The 18,265-nt window shown below is 37.2% G+C and overlaps 1 protein-coding gene across 3 annotated transcripts in view; it reads left to right on the forward strand.

Moving 5' to 3' along the window:
- The window catches only part of LOC131067153 (protein unc-13 homolog), a 106,531-nt gene that overhangs the window by 79,260 nt on the left and 9,006 nt on the right, over positions 1–18,265 (forward strand). For all 3 annotated transcript variants that reach the window (XM_058002092.2, XM_058002093.2, XM_058002094.2), the window contains 3 exons: positions 8,146–8,252; positions 8,476–8,553; positions 8,693–8,788. In XM_058002092.2, coding sequence (XP_057858075.2) covers positions 8,146–8,252; positions 8,476–8,553; positions 8,693–8,788 — 281 coding nt within the window. The remainder of the gene's footprint in view (positions 1–8,145; positions 8,253–8,475; positions 8,554–8,692; positions 8,789–18,265) is intronic.

The following is an 18,265-nucleotide window of genomic DNA, read 5'->3' on the forward strand; positions in this document are numbered from 1 at the left end:
GATGAGTAGGATGCCACTTCTATTCGCTTGTAGACTTGGAAGATTTGATACTCAACATTACAAGCTTGCTCAATGCTTGTTGTGATGGTGGGGAGCATCATTCATGCATCCTTGTTTGCTTATCCTGCCTTGAGATGATTGTATAATCTCTCCCTTATACTTTGGGGTTTTGCCTTCCTCATGTCATTATGATGTAGTGAGAGTTCTTGAATACCTTGAGTTCCTTCTTGTGTAATCGCCTTCCTTGATACCACTGTGCTTGTTGATAAAGTTTTCCCTTGAAGTTGCATGATGGTGTAGATCTTGCAATCTCCTTTCTCCTATTCCTTCAAGGTGCTGCTTTGCAATTTGCATCATCTTCCTGTCATATTTGCAAAACAAAACAAGTATGGTATCAAATACTCATGACATATAGCTTTTACACACCTTAATATAATCTCTGATTTTTCATGTGTTGCAGGTCTGATAAGAGGGTTTCGCTCCTAAGAGTGGGCAATAGAGGTTGTTTCAAACTTAGTCTAATTCTGTCTTTCATCACTTCAGGTTTGAATACTTTATCCTTCATGTAGGTGGAGGCATCAAATTAACTTGGAAGTGGGCTTTGTAAGCAATTTCGCTCCAAAGATGGTCTACATGAAATTCACTTTAGGGATGGTGCACATGAAGTTTGGTCCCCTTGGCCTGAACATGAAGTTTGCTCTTCTTGGCTTGGCGCTCCCCTACCTTAGGACATGAAGTTCGCTCCCCTTGGCTTGGACACTAAGTTATCGATTCGGGTACGGATACAAATCCTAGAAATGGGACTTGCCCGGACTCGCCTAAACTAGTCCGAGTCATGCTCACCGAGTTTGGCGAGCAAACTCACCAACTCGCTCAAACTCGCCAAACTCAGCGAGTCCCGAGCCCCAAACTCGGCTATTGGCTGGGTTAGTAAAATGACAAAAAAAATACATTTTAAAAAGTTTTTTTTTAAATGAATGGTATCGTCTTTGTTCACTACAACCTTCGCCTGAGAATGAGAAAAATTAGGGTTACATCATGTCAGCCAATAGAAAAATAACACCCGACACCTTTATTAAATAATAAGTTTTTTTGGCGCTGCCCCTTGACCCCACCTTGGGGGTGCTGCCCCCAAACCCCCATCGAAAAATATGAGGGGAAACTGCGTCGATAGAAGTAGGGAAAATTTAGGCTCCGAGTTTGACATTGATTGGATCGACCAGGTAGATATAGAGGCTGAGACTGTAGCCATGGCAGAGGAGCGGAGAGCACGAGCACAAACATGAGATTCAGAGGCAGATAGTGAAACGGATGTTCCTGATGTTGGTGAGCATGGCATGGTGTCACGGGGAGCGGCTATGGCTGTTGAATCATCCAAGACCTACCTTAGATGCCTTCGCAGGGGGCCGGGGCTGGAGGGTACAGGCTCCTCTGAGCCATAGGCGCTTGTAGTTGTATTTACCTTTGGTATTTGTATGAAACATTTGATGATGATCATATGATGACATGGATTTTTTATTTCATGAGTTTTGTAATATTGTATACATTTGACAATATTTATATATCTATGTTTGTTATTTCTTTCAGCTACAATTTGCGTTTATGCTTATGTGATTGATGTATACTTGTGTATGTAATCAAATGAGCCGAGTTTGATGATGTTATTGTGTCTTTAAGGTGTATTCAATAAAGGGTGCCTGAAACAAGTTTTAAATCTTTAAAAATCTCTAAATTTCTTGAGTTTTTCACTTTCCCAAGTTCAGTCGAGTTTGGAGCCGAGTCTGACGCTGAGTCCCGAGTCCGAGTCCGATTCCCGTTTCTTTGATTCATATACCGTAAATGTAATATCACATTCATAATTTGCAAAAAAGATAATATTCAAGTTTCAAGTTTCAAACTGATTCAAGTTTGTTTAAACTTTTTTGACCTATAATTTTCATGTTTGGTTATACTTTTTTGACTTTTATGACCCATGGGCCCTGTTTTTGGGAACCCACGGGCCTTGGTTCTCCCGGGTCTGTCTGGGTTCTCCTTGGGTTCCACCTGGGTCCTGCCCAGGTGGCCGGGTTCTCTGTGGGTCCTGCGTGGTAGGACCCACAGAGAACCCGACCACCGAGGCAGGACTCGGGTGGAACCTAGGGAGAACCAGGCTCGGGCAAGAACCAGGACCCGGGCCCAACCTTTTTCCCCAAGAACCAGTATCTGAGCTTGGACATGAAGTTCCCTCCCCTTGGCCTGAACATGAAGTTTGCTCCCCTAGGCTTGGAGATGAAGTTCGCTCCCCTTGGCTTGGCGCTCCCCTACCCTAGGACATAAAGTTCACTCCCCTTGGCTTGAACATGAAGTTTGCTCTGCCTGGCTTGCACATGAAGTTCGCTCCCCGTTGGCTTGGACCCAAAGTTCGCTCTCCTTGGCCTGAACATGAAGTTTGCTCTCGTGGGCTTGGAGATGAAGTTCGCTCCCCTAGGCTTGGAGATGAAGTTCACTTTCAACTCAAAATCACTATTTCTAGAGATCAAATCGGCTCAAGATAAATACTCTCACATCATCTCTCGAGCAAATGAAAGAAATTCGCTCTTATTTAGGAGTACATGAAGTAAAATTCGCTCCATTACCTTTGGATATGAAGTTCGCTCTTGGAGGTCACCACATAAAATTCGCTCTCAAACTCATTCCCATGAAGTTTGCTCTCCATCCTTAGCACATGAAGTTCGCTCTCCATCCTTAAGACATGAAGTTTGCTCTCCTAGGCTTGTACACAAAGTGAATTTTAAACTAAAACAAAATTTCCTCCAATCACTTTATTGTTTTCATCAATTCAATCCTTAGTTTTAGTTTTTTCAAGTCTTCATCATCAAACTTTCCCTATGAAGGCCTAAAATGCAAGATTCGCTCCTATCAAAGAATACATGAAGTAAACTTTGCTCTGAAGAAGAAGTACTTGATGTGATGTCAAATCGAAATCATACTCACTATCCTCATTCATACGCTCCAATTCACACTCAAACAAGGCTCCTAAGGGAAATTCACTCCAAAAGTGATGGTCATGAAGTTCGCTCTTGAGGCTAAGCACATGAAGTGAATTTCAAATCGGAACTCTGACTTACCTTTCAAAACGAATTTCGCTCCTCATAAAGAGCACTTGAAGCTTTTCGTCCTCAACCTCGAGTACTTGAAGTATCCCTAACCAGCAGTCCTTCACACTCTTTGTTTGAACTCATGATAGACTTGATTCTCATGTGATCTAGACCTTACTAAAGGTTAACAAACTCACTCAAGGCTATCCACCTAACTCTTGGCTTATTGACCATCTATACTTCTTCGATGCAAAGGCTAGTTGCTAAGGACTTTAACACTACCCTAGAAAGCAGGAAAAAAGTGGGGGTCCCCATTTGTGATGGGGTGATGTGTGAATACCTCACAACACAACCCTAACAGTTTCATACCACTGCAGATTTGACTGACAATTTAATGATTGAACAGGTTTGAGGTTAGAATATGTATGTAAACTTAGCTTGCTCAAGTTATCGGTTTTTTATATTGAAATTCTCATCCCACTTACTATCTAGTCTAAAGCATAAATTTGGATTTGCCTGAAGGTCACATTGAGCTTGCTGGTTCTTTTGTTTTATTAAATTTAAAGAAAATGTTTGATCTTAGTGTATATTTGTGTTTCTTTTCATGAATGTTTGTAACATGCATATTCTAGCATCTTTAAAATTGCAACATTGAACCATATGTAACTTGCAACAACTAGCAACTAGAAGTTTGCAATATTGTAACTGTAAATCTAGATAACCCTTTTTTGAATAGAAAGCAGAAATTAAACTAGAAAAGATGAAAAACATATACCTAAGATTGATTACATAAACATAATATAGTACAACATAAGCAAATATTTAAGAGGAGTTTAGTGATTACAATTCCTGGATTTCATTGACTTTGGATAATCTTTACCATGTTGAAAGATGGAAAGTTCATTAGGGTGCTTTTCTGCCCAACTACGAACTTACTAGTCCCCTGTGCCACTTCCAAAATGGAGAGGCCCGACCCTTCACAGGGAATTAAATAAGTTGGTTCTAATGTCATCTGAGACTAGTGTTTGACTCTACACAATCCCTAGTCGATCACACACCATAGGCTACTCCTAACTAGTATGATCTTTGATTGGGTTGAATATCTTGATCAAAAGAACTGACTGACACTTATAGTTTGTAGCATGACCTTGGCCAAAGGTTTTATGAGTTGCAACACACCAATGCCTATAGTCATTATTCATCACCCTACTCGAGTAGACTTATACCTAGAAAGTTTCCCAAGTCATCATGTTTGTCTCTTATGTTAACTACATACTGACTCTATGGAGGCTCATTGGTTGACATACATGTTTTGACTTAATTTACACATGCTAATCAAACAAACTCGTGGTGACAATTGCCCTTACGGCTTAACCTTCATTTGACAATTACTTAGATTATTTAATAATTGGATTCATGCTTGTACTCATAAGTTGGCAATCTGCTCACTCATGAGTACAAGAATGAAATCCTTCATATAAAAATTAAGTAGAATCGTCTATTCGTCATTAAATATGTCGTATTTCTTATCTGTTTTTAACAGTCTTTAATTTGCAGTAGTTATGGTTATTCACAATTGCAGCAGTCTTATTACTGTTTGCACATTGTAGTGTCGAAAATTGCATACCCCTTTGTAATTCGACCTACATCTTTTGTAACCACTTTGGTGTCCATTCCCCTAGCACCTGAGTAGGCTCATTTCAGCCCTTGCATCAGCCTTTTCCCTCTCAGGATGCTCAAGACACCTTTTAGTGGCTATCCTTCAGCTTCTATTTCTTCTTAGCCACGTGTCTCCCTTGTCTCCCGCTGTTTTCGAGCGTGATTCATTTGGACACTAGCGTGCCACGTGGACGTCCGCGCGCTACGCATTAGTCTTACGACATCTCAACATTCGAATGTCAGTTCTGAGTGTGCCTTTCCACTTGTCACATGCGCATGTCAGTGGAAACGGCTTGGAATCTTCTAGACGGCTCGCGACCCTCTCTTTCCCTCCTCTTCTCTCTTTTAAATCCATCTTTCACTTCATTCAAGCTCTCTTGGTTATTCAACCTCTCTTAGACTCTCTCTCTGGGCTCTCACAGCTTGCTCTTGCTCTCTCACTCACTTGCTACAGCGATCTCTAGTTTGCTACAACACTGTCAGGCTCTCATAATATCTCGTGCAACTCTCTTGGCTTTCTGAAGCCTCCTTGGTAATATCTTTCAATCATTCTATATATCTCGTCTTTGAGCATCTTGGGATTTATCACATCCCTCTTCTATCATTTATCATCTATCATTTATTTTATCTTGCATTTATCTTTTATTCTTTCAATCTATCTGGGTTGTCCGTGGAGGTGGAAACATTAAAACGGGGGTCTGACTGAGGCAGACTACAAAACACAACCCCCAACATTTTCCCTTCTAGCTTGTGTGCAGGATTGCATTAGAGAAGATTCATCTGGTTGGAGGCTTCGTAGCGTGGACCTATTGTTTGTTTACTTTCTTCCCTTTTTCTCCTTCCATTTTATCTTGGTTATTTCGTATATCGCATTTACTAGTTTAGCTTCATTACTTTCCGTGTTTTATTGCATTATAATCGCACCTTGAACTCCTTGTACGAATTATGTACCTTGTTCGTACAAGAGATAGCACGCCGTGCTCGTGTCCAGACCTGCGCGCTCGTCCTTTGGACAGAGGCTTGACAGAGTTGTCTGAGAGCCTCGGATTGCAATTAACTACTTACCTTTGTCATTTTTATCCCCTGGCTCACCTTAGCGCCAGTTTGAGAGAGGTAGCAGCGGATCGATTTGTCCTCTGAGATTCATCATCTTGGAGGTGACAAATCCCCTCCTCTACACATGATATGTAGCCAATAATTGGCCACTAATAACTGACATTAATGTTGAATTATAAACCAATTTTATCCTTTCATTGCTGTTTTAGTTTTGACACCAAGAACCATAGCATCCACTGGTATTGTTTCAGGTTCCTAAGTTTTCATTCAACAATGGTACTCTTGTCTCTGTTTATGGCTGCCTCATTAAGCCGTAGTATTGTTCTTATGAGGACAATGATAATGCATACTCTAAAATTCTTATAAGATTTCCATAGATATAATTAAATTTCACTAAATTAACAAAGACTAACTGTGCATTCCGTAAAGGCTATAATCTTTTATTATTCCATTAATTCAGTCCATCTCATTCAGCTTTCATCTAAGTAGAGATATATAGCTTTTTCAAATTAAAGGAAAGAAAACGTACTTCTTTTTCTTGTCTTAATCGAATAGCTGGCTATGGCTATTGCAAGACACGCTTAGTATGAGACTACTAAAGCATAAGCTTCTAGCTACTGTGGATAAAGAGATAGATATCCTGAATGAAAGTTTATTTCAAAAGAAAGTCCGTGTGTTTTCAAAATAACTCTATTCTCCGCATATAACTTACGGGTTTCAGAGACTTCTCTCATCTTGATTTAATGAAACAATTATATGCATCCCAATTCGTTTTGAGGTAATTAGAGTTCATTTCATTGAATTCTAGCCATGTCGCTTAATTGGCACTCCTGTGTGAAGGCGGTGATATAGTTTGGATAATTTAGAATGAAATATGAATTCTTCTCACTTGATCGACTAAGAGCCGATGGCTCCCAACACATTGCAATTAGTATTTAATCCAAAGTTGAATAGTTTGATGTTAATCAAACTTATTTTTACATGGGACAAAGTCCACTAATGTCATAGCATAGCTATATGGTTAATGCTTACATTATCCTATGTGAGGATATATATATGTGTGTGTGTGTTAAATGTCATTTTACACACACACCACACACACATAACTATTTTCCCACTACTCACACATAATTATGTATTTATTCATCCTATCGAAAGAATCATTAAGATTTAAACCCAAGGATCACATTCATTTGTTCGATTGTCTTAGATTATAATTTGTTTTAAAAAAATAAACATAATTCATGACAAGGATGAAACAATACTAACCAATAGACTGAACTTAGGGTTTACCTGGATAGACACTGAAATGATGATAACAAACCTTACTCATCTCACCTAGTCTTAAACTTACAGATTAGGGTTACCAGATGGCATTAGGTCCTTTTGTTACCTCTTGTTCCTAATGATACTTTCCCTCCCTTTTCGGAGGATGACGACTTTCTTGCATCCACTAGGTCAATCATGTAGTTAGTCCAAAATCTTAGCATAACATTAACATTTGCATATATTGATAAAAAATATTCTCATGTGTCATAATAATTAGAACCAAATCATTAACATTTGCATTGCAAATCACCATTCAACAATATTAAGCGACAATTATCAGCGTATAAACATCATCAAAATATTTAGGGTACAAGTGTGATGTAACAATTTTTACCCACTTCACATTCTTATGGTCCATTGTGACTAAGTGCAACTAGTTAGGGAACATTGTTAGACAGTTTATGAATAATTTTCTTTTGGCATGTGTAAAGCATAAATCTGGATTTGCTTGAAGATCATTTGAGCTTGCTGTTTCTTTTGTTTTATGTAATTTAAAGAAAATGTTTGATCTTAGTGTATATTTGTGTTTTTTTTTTCACGTACAATTTCCCATTTCATATTCTTATGGTCCATTGTGACTACGTGAACTAGTTAGGGAACATTGTTAGACAGTGTATGGACTATTTTCTTTTGGCATGTCTAAAGCATAAATCTGGATTTGCCTGAATGTCAGTCGAGCTTGTTGTTTCTTTTGTTTTATTAAATTTTTAGAAAATGTTTGATCTTAGAGTATATTCATGTTTCTTTTCATGAATTCTTTCCCACTTGACATTCTTATGGTCCATTGTGACTTCGTGAACTAGTTATTAGACAGTTTATTGATTATTTTCTTTTGGCATGTATTTCAAAAATTGATTCCAAGAGGTCAACTTTGACCTTATTTGTATGTGAATGCAAATTCTGGGATTCCTTTACTTCTTTTGCATTGCAATTAGATTAGAACATGTAAGAATTTTGACTAAGAAGTGTACTCCTGTTTTAAATAATAATTCAAGAATTGGCTTTATCCTCCTTTTCTTTGTAGGTGTTAAGATAATCTTTTGGGATATGCGAGAAAAATTCATAGACAATCTGTATAGAGGCAGTGTCTCACAAGCTCGAATAGAAAGTGTCATTCAAGTTCTTGATTCGGTAAGATGGCTCAGTTTAAAGCATCTAGTGTCTAAAATATATGTAGTTACATATTTTGTGGAGAAGTAGAAGGCATTTGTTGCATTCAAAGATGTGTTTCCAAAAATTTTTACAGAAAGGCTTCTTTAACTAATTAAACATGTACATATATTTTAAGGCATTGGTCTGCAGACCCAGGAAATTGAGAGATTTGCGTTGACTTTTGATAATGGCTCTATGGCAGGTCCTTGGACAACTATGTGATGTCATTGCAAGCCCTCTTAGAGATCAAGTTGTTATTGGACTTCTTCAAGCCTCTTTGGTTTGTCAATATACTAATTTTAATATTGTCTTGAGCTGTCAAAAGAGATCTATTTGTGATGCATGCTTAATATTTAATTTCTAGCATCTGTGGATTTTCATTTTCATAAGTCCTTACAATAGAGGTATACATGTTGCAGGATGGTTATGTTCGGGTATTGCTGGATGGAGGCCCTTCTCGAGTCTTTTCTCAAGATGATAGAAGATTGCTTGCAGAAGATTTGCAAATATTAAAGGTGTGTATTATAAACTATGAATTTGCATTGCACATAATTAATAGTTGTAATAGTTTGAGGTAATTTTGGAAGAGCTTGTTTTATTATGGGAAAAGTATGCTTTTATTTAGCTTCCATAATTTAATTTTGCTAAATAGTTTCTTCTATGCTTCAGATCACAAGTTTTTGTTACAGTTATTCTCCAAATGATCTATGCAGAAATCTTTAAGTAGATGACATGAATACTTACAATAAAAAATTGGAAACTAATACAGACAGTTTAGTGTTGGGCAAGGAAAATGATATGTGTTCAGCAATCCATCAACATGAAAGGCATCAAGATGGCACATATAGAATATTTATGTATGTACGTAGTTCAAACTTGGACTCTGCAAAATTTTTCCAACATTAAAAACACAGAAATTTTGTAAAATATTCTTAAAAAACAGAAATATTACTGAATTTTTCATTTAGAGAACACATTACCGATTTCCTTCATATAAAGATAAAAAGTAGAGTTCAATACACATTATAGATTAAAACATGAGTCCAATAAATATCAACTTTCAATATAAATAACAGTTAAGTATAATTTCAATGTTTATAAATTAGAATCTAAAAATTTCTTTGATGATTAATACTTCTAAATGGCTGTGTGAGTGTCCTCAAATTGGATGGTAGTGCTGCAACTTATTTTTGAGGACAACTATCATATTCAATAGAATCCTTAGGCAAATGATCTTGATGTAAATGGAGTGAAGCGCCCATTGATGCCTCACCTTTTGCTGCCTCATTTGCTACAACATTTATTGCCCATATATCGTTAATGACTCAATACTAAACATGAGATCCATGTCCTTAATAATACAATCTGAATATGGATTGATGTCATTAAGGTCAAGTGTCTTTTGTCCTTCTCCCTTCATTACATGCAATTGTATGTTAAGTCGCACGAGGACAATTCCATTCAAGTACTTTTGAGTCAACGTGTGCTTCTTTGGTACGAATAAATTCAAAATCACTCCACCTCTGCTTATTGAAAACAAACCCTAGCAATGCCATTCCAACCTATTAGCGAAGCTCATACATTCCCACAATGGGGATTGGACTTTGCTGAAGTAATTAACTCAAATTCTCTTATTGGCCACAAGTTTGTTTTGATAGCAATGCATTATTGAACCTAGTGGAGTGGAGTCCAAGTTTTAAAGAATTGTATCACTAAGGCTGTAGTTAGGTACTTGAAGGAACACATAATAACTAGGTTTGGAATTTCATATGCATCGATATGCATTAATGACCCTACTTTTGCTTTCATTGCATTTATTAATAGGCTTATAATAACCATGTGATGATTATCCACAAGGAAGTAGAGTAGTAGAGTCCACCAAACAAGATATTGATGGAAGTAATTAGGAAAATTCAAGACAAAAAACCATTTGTTTAAGACATTTTGTTACATAATGTTTAAGTGGATTAGGATTAAATCATCCTTTGAAACCTCTCCTTATCATCTGGTTTATGGATATGATTCTATTCTTCCCATTAATTTGAAGATTCCTATTGTGCAATTCATGTGTGAGTATGTTGGTGCAGAAGGTAAAATTGACGCTAGGTCATTGAATTTATTTCGGTTAAACAAACAATACTTTAGTTAACACCAAGATGTGGTTTGACAAGAGAGCTAAAGTGAATGCCTTTCATATTTCAGACCTAGTTTTAATTTGGGACAAGGTCCATGAAATTGTTCCTCAAAACGAAGTTGCAAAGGAACTCAGCACTATAATATTAAAGGCTGTAGTTTCTAATGTCGTAGAAAGGAGCTCAATACTATAATATTTGGGACTCAATGAAAAGGTAAGAAGATATAGTGGAGTGGTCACTTTGTTCCATCTTGCTTCAATGATTTTGTGTAGTTGTTTGAATTTTTTTTTCTTCAAGATCTTGCTCTTTTGCATTTATGATGACTTTCATTATCTCAATCATTGAGCTAATGCCATCAAATACCTCACCCAAACAAGACCCATCCATGTCGTTTTAACGGATCATGCTCAATATGGGCTTAATGATACTGAGGAGATACTTAACACGATCCCACCAAATGTCATTTAGGATTATTTGCTTAGTCTTTGCTGCCCTTATAGTGCGGGATTGCCTCCATATGGACCATTTTGGGTTGATGACCATGTTTGAAAGTGCCTCATGAATCTTCACAAGTTGTCTCAACATAGCTGTGTTGGAAGCAAACGGTCTCAACCTATTTGAACATCAGAATTAAAAAAAATTACAAAATCAAAATTAAAATAATATTAAAAGTGTTTACTAAAATGAAACATTTATTATTTGATTTACCTTCATGAGCTCCAATTTCGAGAATGTTCTCAATATGCCTTGTGACATATGGTGGTTAGTGATGAATAGATGGATCTCTTTAGCGTCAATATACACCTATTAGATCCAATCAATTTTGGTTCTATGTTTTTGTAGCACAAGGTTTCGGGAGTGGATAGCACAAGGTGTCCAAAAACTATGTGAATAATGCTCCTCAACCAATAACTTAGTTGTTCTGCATTTTTTGACATTGTTTATTGCAACTTGCACAACATTTTGAGGGCCCACTTCTTCGATGGATTGACAAAAAATGTTAGCAATAAATGCACCATCCTTCACCTACCCTTCACAATCCATAGCTCTAAAAAACATTGCCCCTTTAGGGAACATTGCAATAACATTGATCAATGGTCATTGTTTTGCATCTTTCCATCCATCAAAAACGATGGACACCCTTGAGTCAACTCGTGAATCCCTTATGGGCTTCAAGGAGTCTTCTACAAATTTTACTTCTTTTTCCAGTAAGGTGCTACACACCTCAAAACTCGGGCCTTGTACCCTTTTGGAGCCTCATTAATTGATTTCACCCATAGTTTTAAAACTCGTGGGATTCGCCACAGACTCGCCAAGACTTGCGAGTCCATTGGCGGGCCGAGTCGACTCGCCAAGACTTGGCTCCTTCCCAAGGACTCGCGAGTTTTTTGAGTGGACTCTCGCGAGTCTCACTCGGACTTGCGAGTCTTTCACTTGGACTCGTGCCATTCACTGAACACGCCCAACCACGATTTTAAGTGTTTTTTAACTTTTTTAATTCATTTGGCTTTGTTGCTTGCTGAAAACAAGTTTGTAGATTTTGAAGGAGGAGAGGAAACAAGATTAAAACAGCCTCATTCTCTTCATCAAAATATATACATGAAATATAACATTTAAGTATAAGAAAGACATATTGAAATGTGACTTATACTTTAAGTTATATTTTATGTATATATTGGCAGGATGTTTGAGAGTAGTTTCAGATCTCTAGGAGTTATAATGTAAATTCTAGGTTTTAGAAGATCTTTTAACTTGGTTCCTATTAGCATTCTCTTGCTCTCTCTATCTCACTCACTTTATCTGCCCCGAATTTTAGACCTATCTATCTCCCTATCACTCTTCCTCTATCCCCTCTCTCTACCACTCTCTATCTTACTCTCTCCTCTCTCTCCCAAGATCTAGACCTATCTCTCTGCCCCTCTCTCTCTCACCCTCAAACCCCAGTAAGTGGTGCTACCCTCGACCTAATTTTGGCGAGCTGGAGAACCCACATCGGACTCCTAGAACTAGACCCTCTAGTTCTATCTCTCCCTTGGTTTTCACTAGAGCTGGAAAGAGGAAGATGCAGTCTTCTCTTTAGTTTGTTCATTGTTGTTTTTTACATTTGGACATATCATTATATGTAATTTTGTAAACATTTATAAACTTATGCTGCTATTATACATTTTAAAGTTTGAAACTAGGAGTATGAATGATGAAATTTCAAATAGTGAGTGTTTGTAGATCATATGACGTGTAATGTTTCAAATATGGCTCTTATGTTCTCTAAATGCATTAATTTCAATATGTTTTTTGGTAAAACTACAGTATTTTTTTGCCGAGTCTTTCTCGAGTCTTTCACGAGTCCAATTTTTTGGTTTGTCAAGTCCGTGGTGAGTCTGAGTTTTAAAACTTTGATTTCACCATTTGTTACCAATGTGGTGAGCGAACAACATTGAATGCCAATCCCTTTGATCTCTTATGTGGAAAGGCCACAAATTGTTCTTTAGGTGTGAACAAAAATGGATGGCTCTCCATAGGTTGAAAATGCTAAGGCAGTGGAGGGGTCTTCATCCCTCAAGTTCCTTTCTTTACCAAAGGATGATTTGATTTATGACTTGTTGCTTAATTTGCTTTTTCTTTCTCTTCAATATATGCCAAGACTTGTGCTTCTAGAATGCCAGTACCATCTTTGTGTAGACAAAATTTGATGCTTTGTGTAGAGATCTTGCACAAATGACCTATCACTTGAATATCTAACTTCATGTTCACTACAAATCCAAACATATCCACCAGTTGGAAGTTGTTGTAATGTCCCCTCTTTGTGCCTAGTCGGCATGGGAGTACCATTAGCCTATTTCGAGTCCTTGTAGGCTAAATGGTTTTTGGTTAAGGGACTTTGTGTCTTGGTTGAGTTCGTGCAGGAGTTTCTTGAGCTTTTCGACAAAGTTCTCTATTTTTGGTAGGGAGTTATTTTTGTACTTACTATTTATAGTAAGTCAGTGGACCCCCAGTTTCTTTAGTCGGTGTGGGCTTCCTATCTTTAACTTTGGTGAGCTCAAAGGCTTCAAAGAAATATTTGTGTTATTGGCCCTTTCAATCCTTTTTAATGTTGCCTTTAAGCCTTTCAAAAAAGTACACCATGGCCTAGTTGAATAACATTGTTTTTAAAATGGGGACCATTATATTTCCTCGACTTAAGGCTAAAATAATGCTTTAGAAAGTGGATGCCTAAGGGAGAAAAGGAAATATTTAAAATACAAAATATTTTAAGAAGGCAAAAAAGTGGGAAAACCCTAAATTTGCCGTAATTCACTCTCATTCTTTAAAAGGGAGATTGAGCCTTCATTTGTGCATCTTTGTTTTGGTGAATATAACATAACGCTGCTGGAATTTCTCCAGAGAACAGAAACTGCTGGCTAGAGGAGGAAAACCCTCATCTGGGACACTAGTTTGGATGGTGAGAGATCCACCCTAACTGGTCATTGCATCAGAGATTGAAGTTTCGGTGATTTTGGCCTGTGTAGGGTTTTCAGTCATGGAATAATGAAGATTTTCAAGGTTTTCTGATTTGGGTTTCCAGTTTTGGTGTGTGGTTTGAATGTGTGGTGTTGGTTTGGTGTGGACTTGGTTATATTTTCTACATGTTGGAGTTGATTTTCAGAAATCTGGAAAATGCCCTACTATAAGTAGCTGAAGCAAACTTGTTCACTTATCTCTTGAAGGCTGGAGATTCTTTAATCTGGGTATTACTTCTGTTGACTTATCACAGTTGGCTGATCCATTTTGTGCCATCATTTGCATTGTTTGGCAAAGTATAGATTTTACTAGGGCAAATCGCTCCTCAAGGTGGCTGTACCGCCTGCCCTTGGCTGGTGTTTCAGACTGAGTTCAAATCAGTCTTACTTGGGGTCTAAAATCTGCATACTGTGGCATCATTAAAAGGGGTAGCTGCTGGTAAAGTTTAAGAAGCTGATTGCTGTTGGTTTGGCACTCACATGTGCCCTTTCTTGTTCCATGGGAGTAAGTTTACTGCCCTTATTATGTTCCAATTTATTATCAGGACATTCTGATTTCAGCTGCTTGTCTTTTTGGTATTGTTTTGGGCTATAACACGTGCGAGGAATTGAACATCAGTAGTTGTATATACTAATATCTCCTATGGTTATGTATTGGTTAGAGTGATTTCCTGTTAAAAGCTTTGTATTATTGCATGCATCTGAAGCTAACTTTTAGTGTAATGTCCTCACTTTGAAATAGAATTTAATAATAAATAATAATAATAAAATTAAAATATGAAAAATTAAATTATAATTTAATTAAGTTAATGAATGGTCAAAAGACGTAAAATGAAAAGTTGTGACTCCATCAACCATGAGATATAAAAGGGAGAAGAGAATCTCATTTGAGGATGGGGATAATTTGGGAATCAGAAGTGCAGATCTGATTGTGAAAGGTTGTGTCCCTTTCAAAGGGCAGAAATAATGAAGAGTTGCTCTCTTTCAAAGGGTGCTAATGGTGAAAGGGTACGTCTCTTGCCAAAGGGCATACATGATGAAGAGGTGTGACATCTCCCTTCACATTGAGAGATATAAAGGAAAGTAATCAAAGCATCCAGTGAGATCACCATCGATTAGATTAGATCAGAATTATTATTAAGTTACAGGCAGTAACATCCTTGCTCTTGGTGGTATACATGGGAAATTTCTGAATATGTATGCTTAATATATGAAGCCTGATGATATTCTTATGCAGAATTTAGTAGTAATATTAATATAGACTGCAATATGTATGACAGTCATACTTAATTTCAGAAACATTCATAGTACATGAAAGACTAATACATATATATATCCCAGTTCTAGACTTCTGCTAATACCTATGGAGGGTGGGAATAATCTGTCTAATTCCAACCATTTAGGTAGTCCCTAGATGGGGTAAGGAACAGATTCCATAAACCTTGAGGGTATAGTCCCAAGATGGAGTAAGGGTCTGCATCCATAAACCTTGAGGGAGCCTGTTGTAGTTTGGTTTCTCAGTGCGCTAGCAACATAATCATCCCTTCCTCCCTTAGGGTTTAGTAGTAACGAGGTTAGATCATAATATAGAAGGCTATGGAAATGTAGAATTAATTGTTAAAAGGCATAACAAGTTAATAACTTGGTAATGCATTCAGTAATGTATGATAATCGTTGGAAATATGACAGCTTCCAAGTAGGGGATATTACATTTAGTAGCCAAGCTGCCTTGGTTTCTATATTGTTTCTGCATAATTTTTCGAAAAAATAAAATTAGGGGTTAACATTTCAGTTGTTCCATTTCAACATATTTCCAAAGGGGGGAGTTTGGTTCTATTTTTAAGTGGGGTTGGCTCACGAAAACAAACCAGAAATTTCAAAGCAAGACGAGAGTTCATTTGTGAAAAGAAAATGTATGAAATAAAAAGCAAAAACTTGAAAAACTACCTTTTTTGAAGAAATCTTCCTCTACGATCTCCTTGACAACAAGCAATCTCTTGCAAATATGTAGGACTATCAGAATCAGCTTGGAACGCACAATGATCAATCTTCAACTCTATTTGTGCAATGGCAAGCAAGAAAATAAGTCCTACAATGGAGGATAATATTTTTATTTTTCATTCACAATATGAAAAATGACTTTGCTTTTGCCTTTTGGATGTTTTGTATACCACGTTTTAGGGTTTGGGGGGCAAATTTCATTTTTTAGGGGAAAAAGTAAAATAAAATAAAAAATGGTGAATTGATGCAGGTACTCGCCAAATTTGCCTAGGTTTTCTTGGGACGGACTCAGAGAGTTTAAAAGGGTCCTTGCCAGAATCCATAGGGGATGGAATTCGAACCTTGAACTTAGGCCAAACTGGATCAACACCTAGGTTTTATAGGGGCTAGATCAATAACGTAGAGTAAAATCAATTACATGTTTCATTTTATGTTAAATTAGGGGATAGTAACTAGATAGTAATCTTTTGGGTTGTTTTTGGTTGTTTCATGCATTTGTATTTATGGGGCCTTTTCTTTGAAAAATTGATTGCTCAAATAATTGGATTATCTATTCAACGATATACAACTGTATATAAAGAGTTTACAAGACAACATTCTAAATTAAGAACTAGTCGTTTAAGTGAAAACTAAAAAGCTAAATAAAGCTGAAAATCTTAAAGCTAAAAAGCAAACTATGCGTTCTTATAAAAGAAGCAATAGTTGACTGATGACCAACTAAATGACCATCAATAGAACCACAAAAGAAGGTAACTGACTAAAAGAATTAATAATTCTAATACCCTCCCTTAATGGTCATTGTAAGACACTGCAGGTTATGTGATCGTAAATGCAATGCAAAGAACACTCTGCTGCTACAAAGACCCTCCCAACATCTGCAAAGTGTTGATGACCAAGAATAGCTGATTTTGGATAACTGATGTAACCCTCACATGCGAATTATAGAAGCCTGAGACCATGATTTTGAGGAAAATTTGGCAAACACTTTTGCAGAAGAGTATTGAGCACTGTTTGCTCCAACAACTCCAAAACAGACTGCAAGATACCATGGTTGCAGATGTTCACTCCGGCAACTCCAAGTGCAACCCAAACTTGACTGCAACAAAGCATGATTTTTGTGGAAAAACCCATCAAACCTTGAAATAGGAACCCTCCAAAAGAGAATTCACAATTTTGAGGAGAAAATAAAAAAACCAAGAAATTTGTGAAAAAAACGGTAAAACCCAGATAACCAAAATCTTAGGCAATTTTTGCGGATTACAGATGATAATTTTTTCCGAAAAAATTATAAACCCTGCCAACAATTTTTGAGGAAAAAATCGTGAAAACCCTAAAAATGTCGCGCGGCAAAATCTTGATTTTTGAGGAATAAAATCACTCCAAACCCTCCCATGATTTTTTGTGGAAAAAATCAGAAAACCGACAGACAATTTTTTTAGGAGAAAATTGTGAAAACCTTGGGCCCTGTAGGACGAGAGGTCTGGCCCAAATCAAGTTGATCAAGGCAACGACAATCAAATATCGCGAACATGCGCTGTTTCAGGTGTTGTGGCCGCTATTGAACTTTTGACTGTGTTCCAACATGATGTTGGTCAAAGATGCCATCACGAAAACCGAAGTTGAACTAGGTCAACCTAGTGAAGGCACGAGACAAAAGAATTTGATTAAAAATCAGACTAGAAGCAGCTGCAAAATGAATCTGAAACCCTCGAGTGGAAAACAAGGCACGAATTCCAATGTGCGAATTTCGAGGTTTGTTGAAAAACCCAGAAATTAATTTTTTCTACTAATTTAAAACCTGACAGAAAAATAATAATTGGCAGAAAATAATATTGATTTAAAAAAAAAAATCAGTTAAAAAAATTTGGGACAAATCCCGAGGCACAAATCTGGGCACGGAACCCAAGGTACTGAAATTCTGAAAAACCCAGAAAAGTGTGCTGATAATCTTAGTACAGTGCAGAAAAAATCTGATTTTTCTGGTAAAAATCTGCAAAACCCTAATGTGCTGAAAAAAACAGAGAAGATTATCCACAAAAAAACGTCAGAGAAACCCTTGTTCAGTTTAAAAAAAAGATCTTGGAGAAATCGCCAAAAGCCCTGGCTGTTTTTTATCAGCCCCAGAAAATCGCGTCAGGTGGAGGTCATAAATCCGAGCTAAAGGAAAATCGCACCCAAAAAAAGTCGCAGGTCAAAAGAAAATCCGACACACCCCTGTCAGATGCACCAATAAATCTCTGCAAAAATATGCAGAAAACTGCCACTAAAACCGCTTCTGCCATGAAACACAGTCGGTGAAAAAAACAAAGACGTGGGTTGCGCAGAAAAAAAAACATTGACGCGGCCAGACAAACACAGA

This window comes from Cryptomeria japonica, chromosome 11 (assembly GCF_030272615.1).
Source record: "Cryptomeria japonica chromosome 11, Sugi_1.0, whole genome shotgun sequence".
In the NCBI taxonomy this organism is placed as follows: domain Eukaryota; kingdom Viridiplantae; phylum Streptophyta; class Pinopsida; order Cupressales; family Cupressaceae; genus Cryptomeria; species Cryptomeria japonica.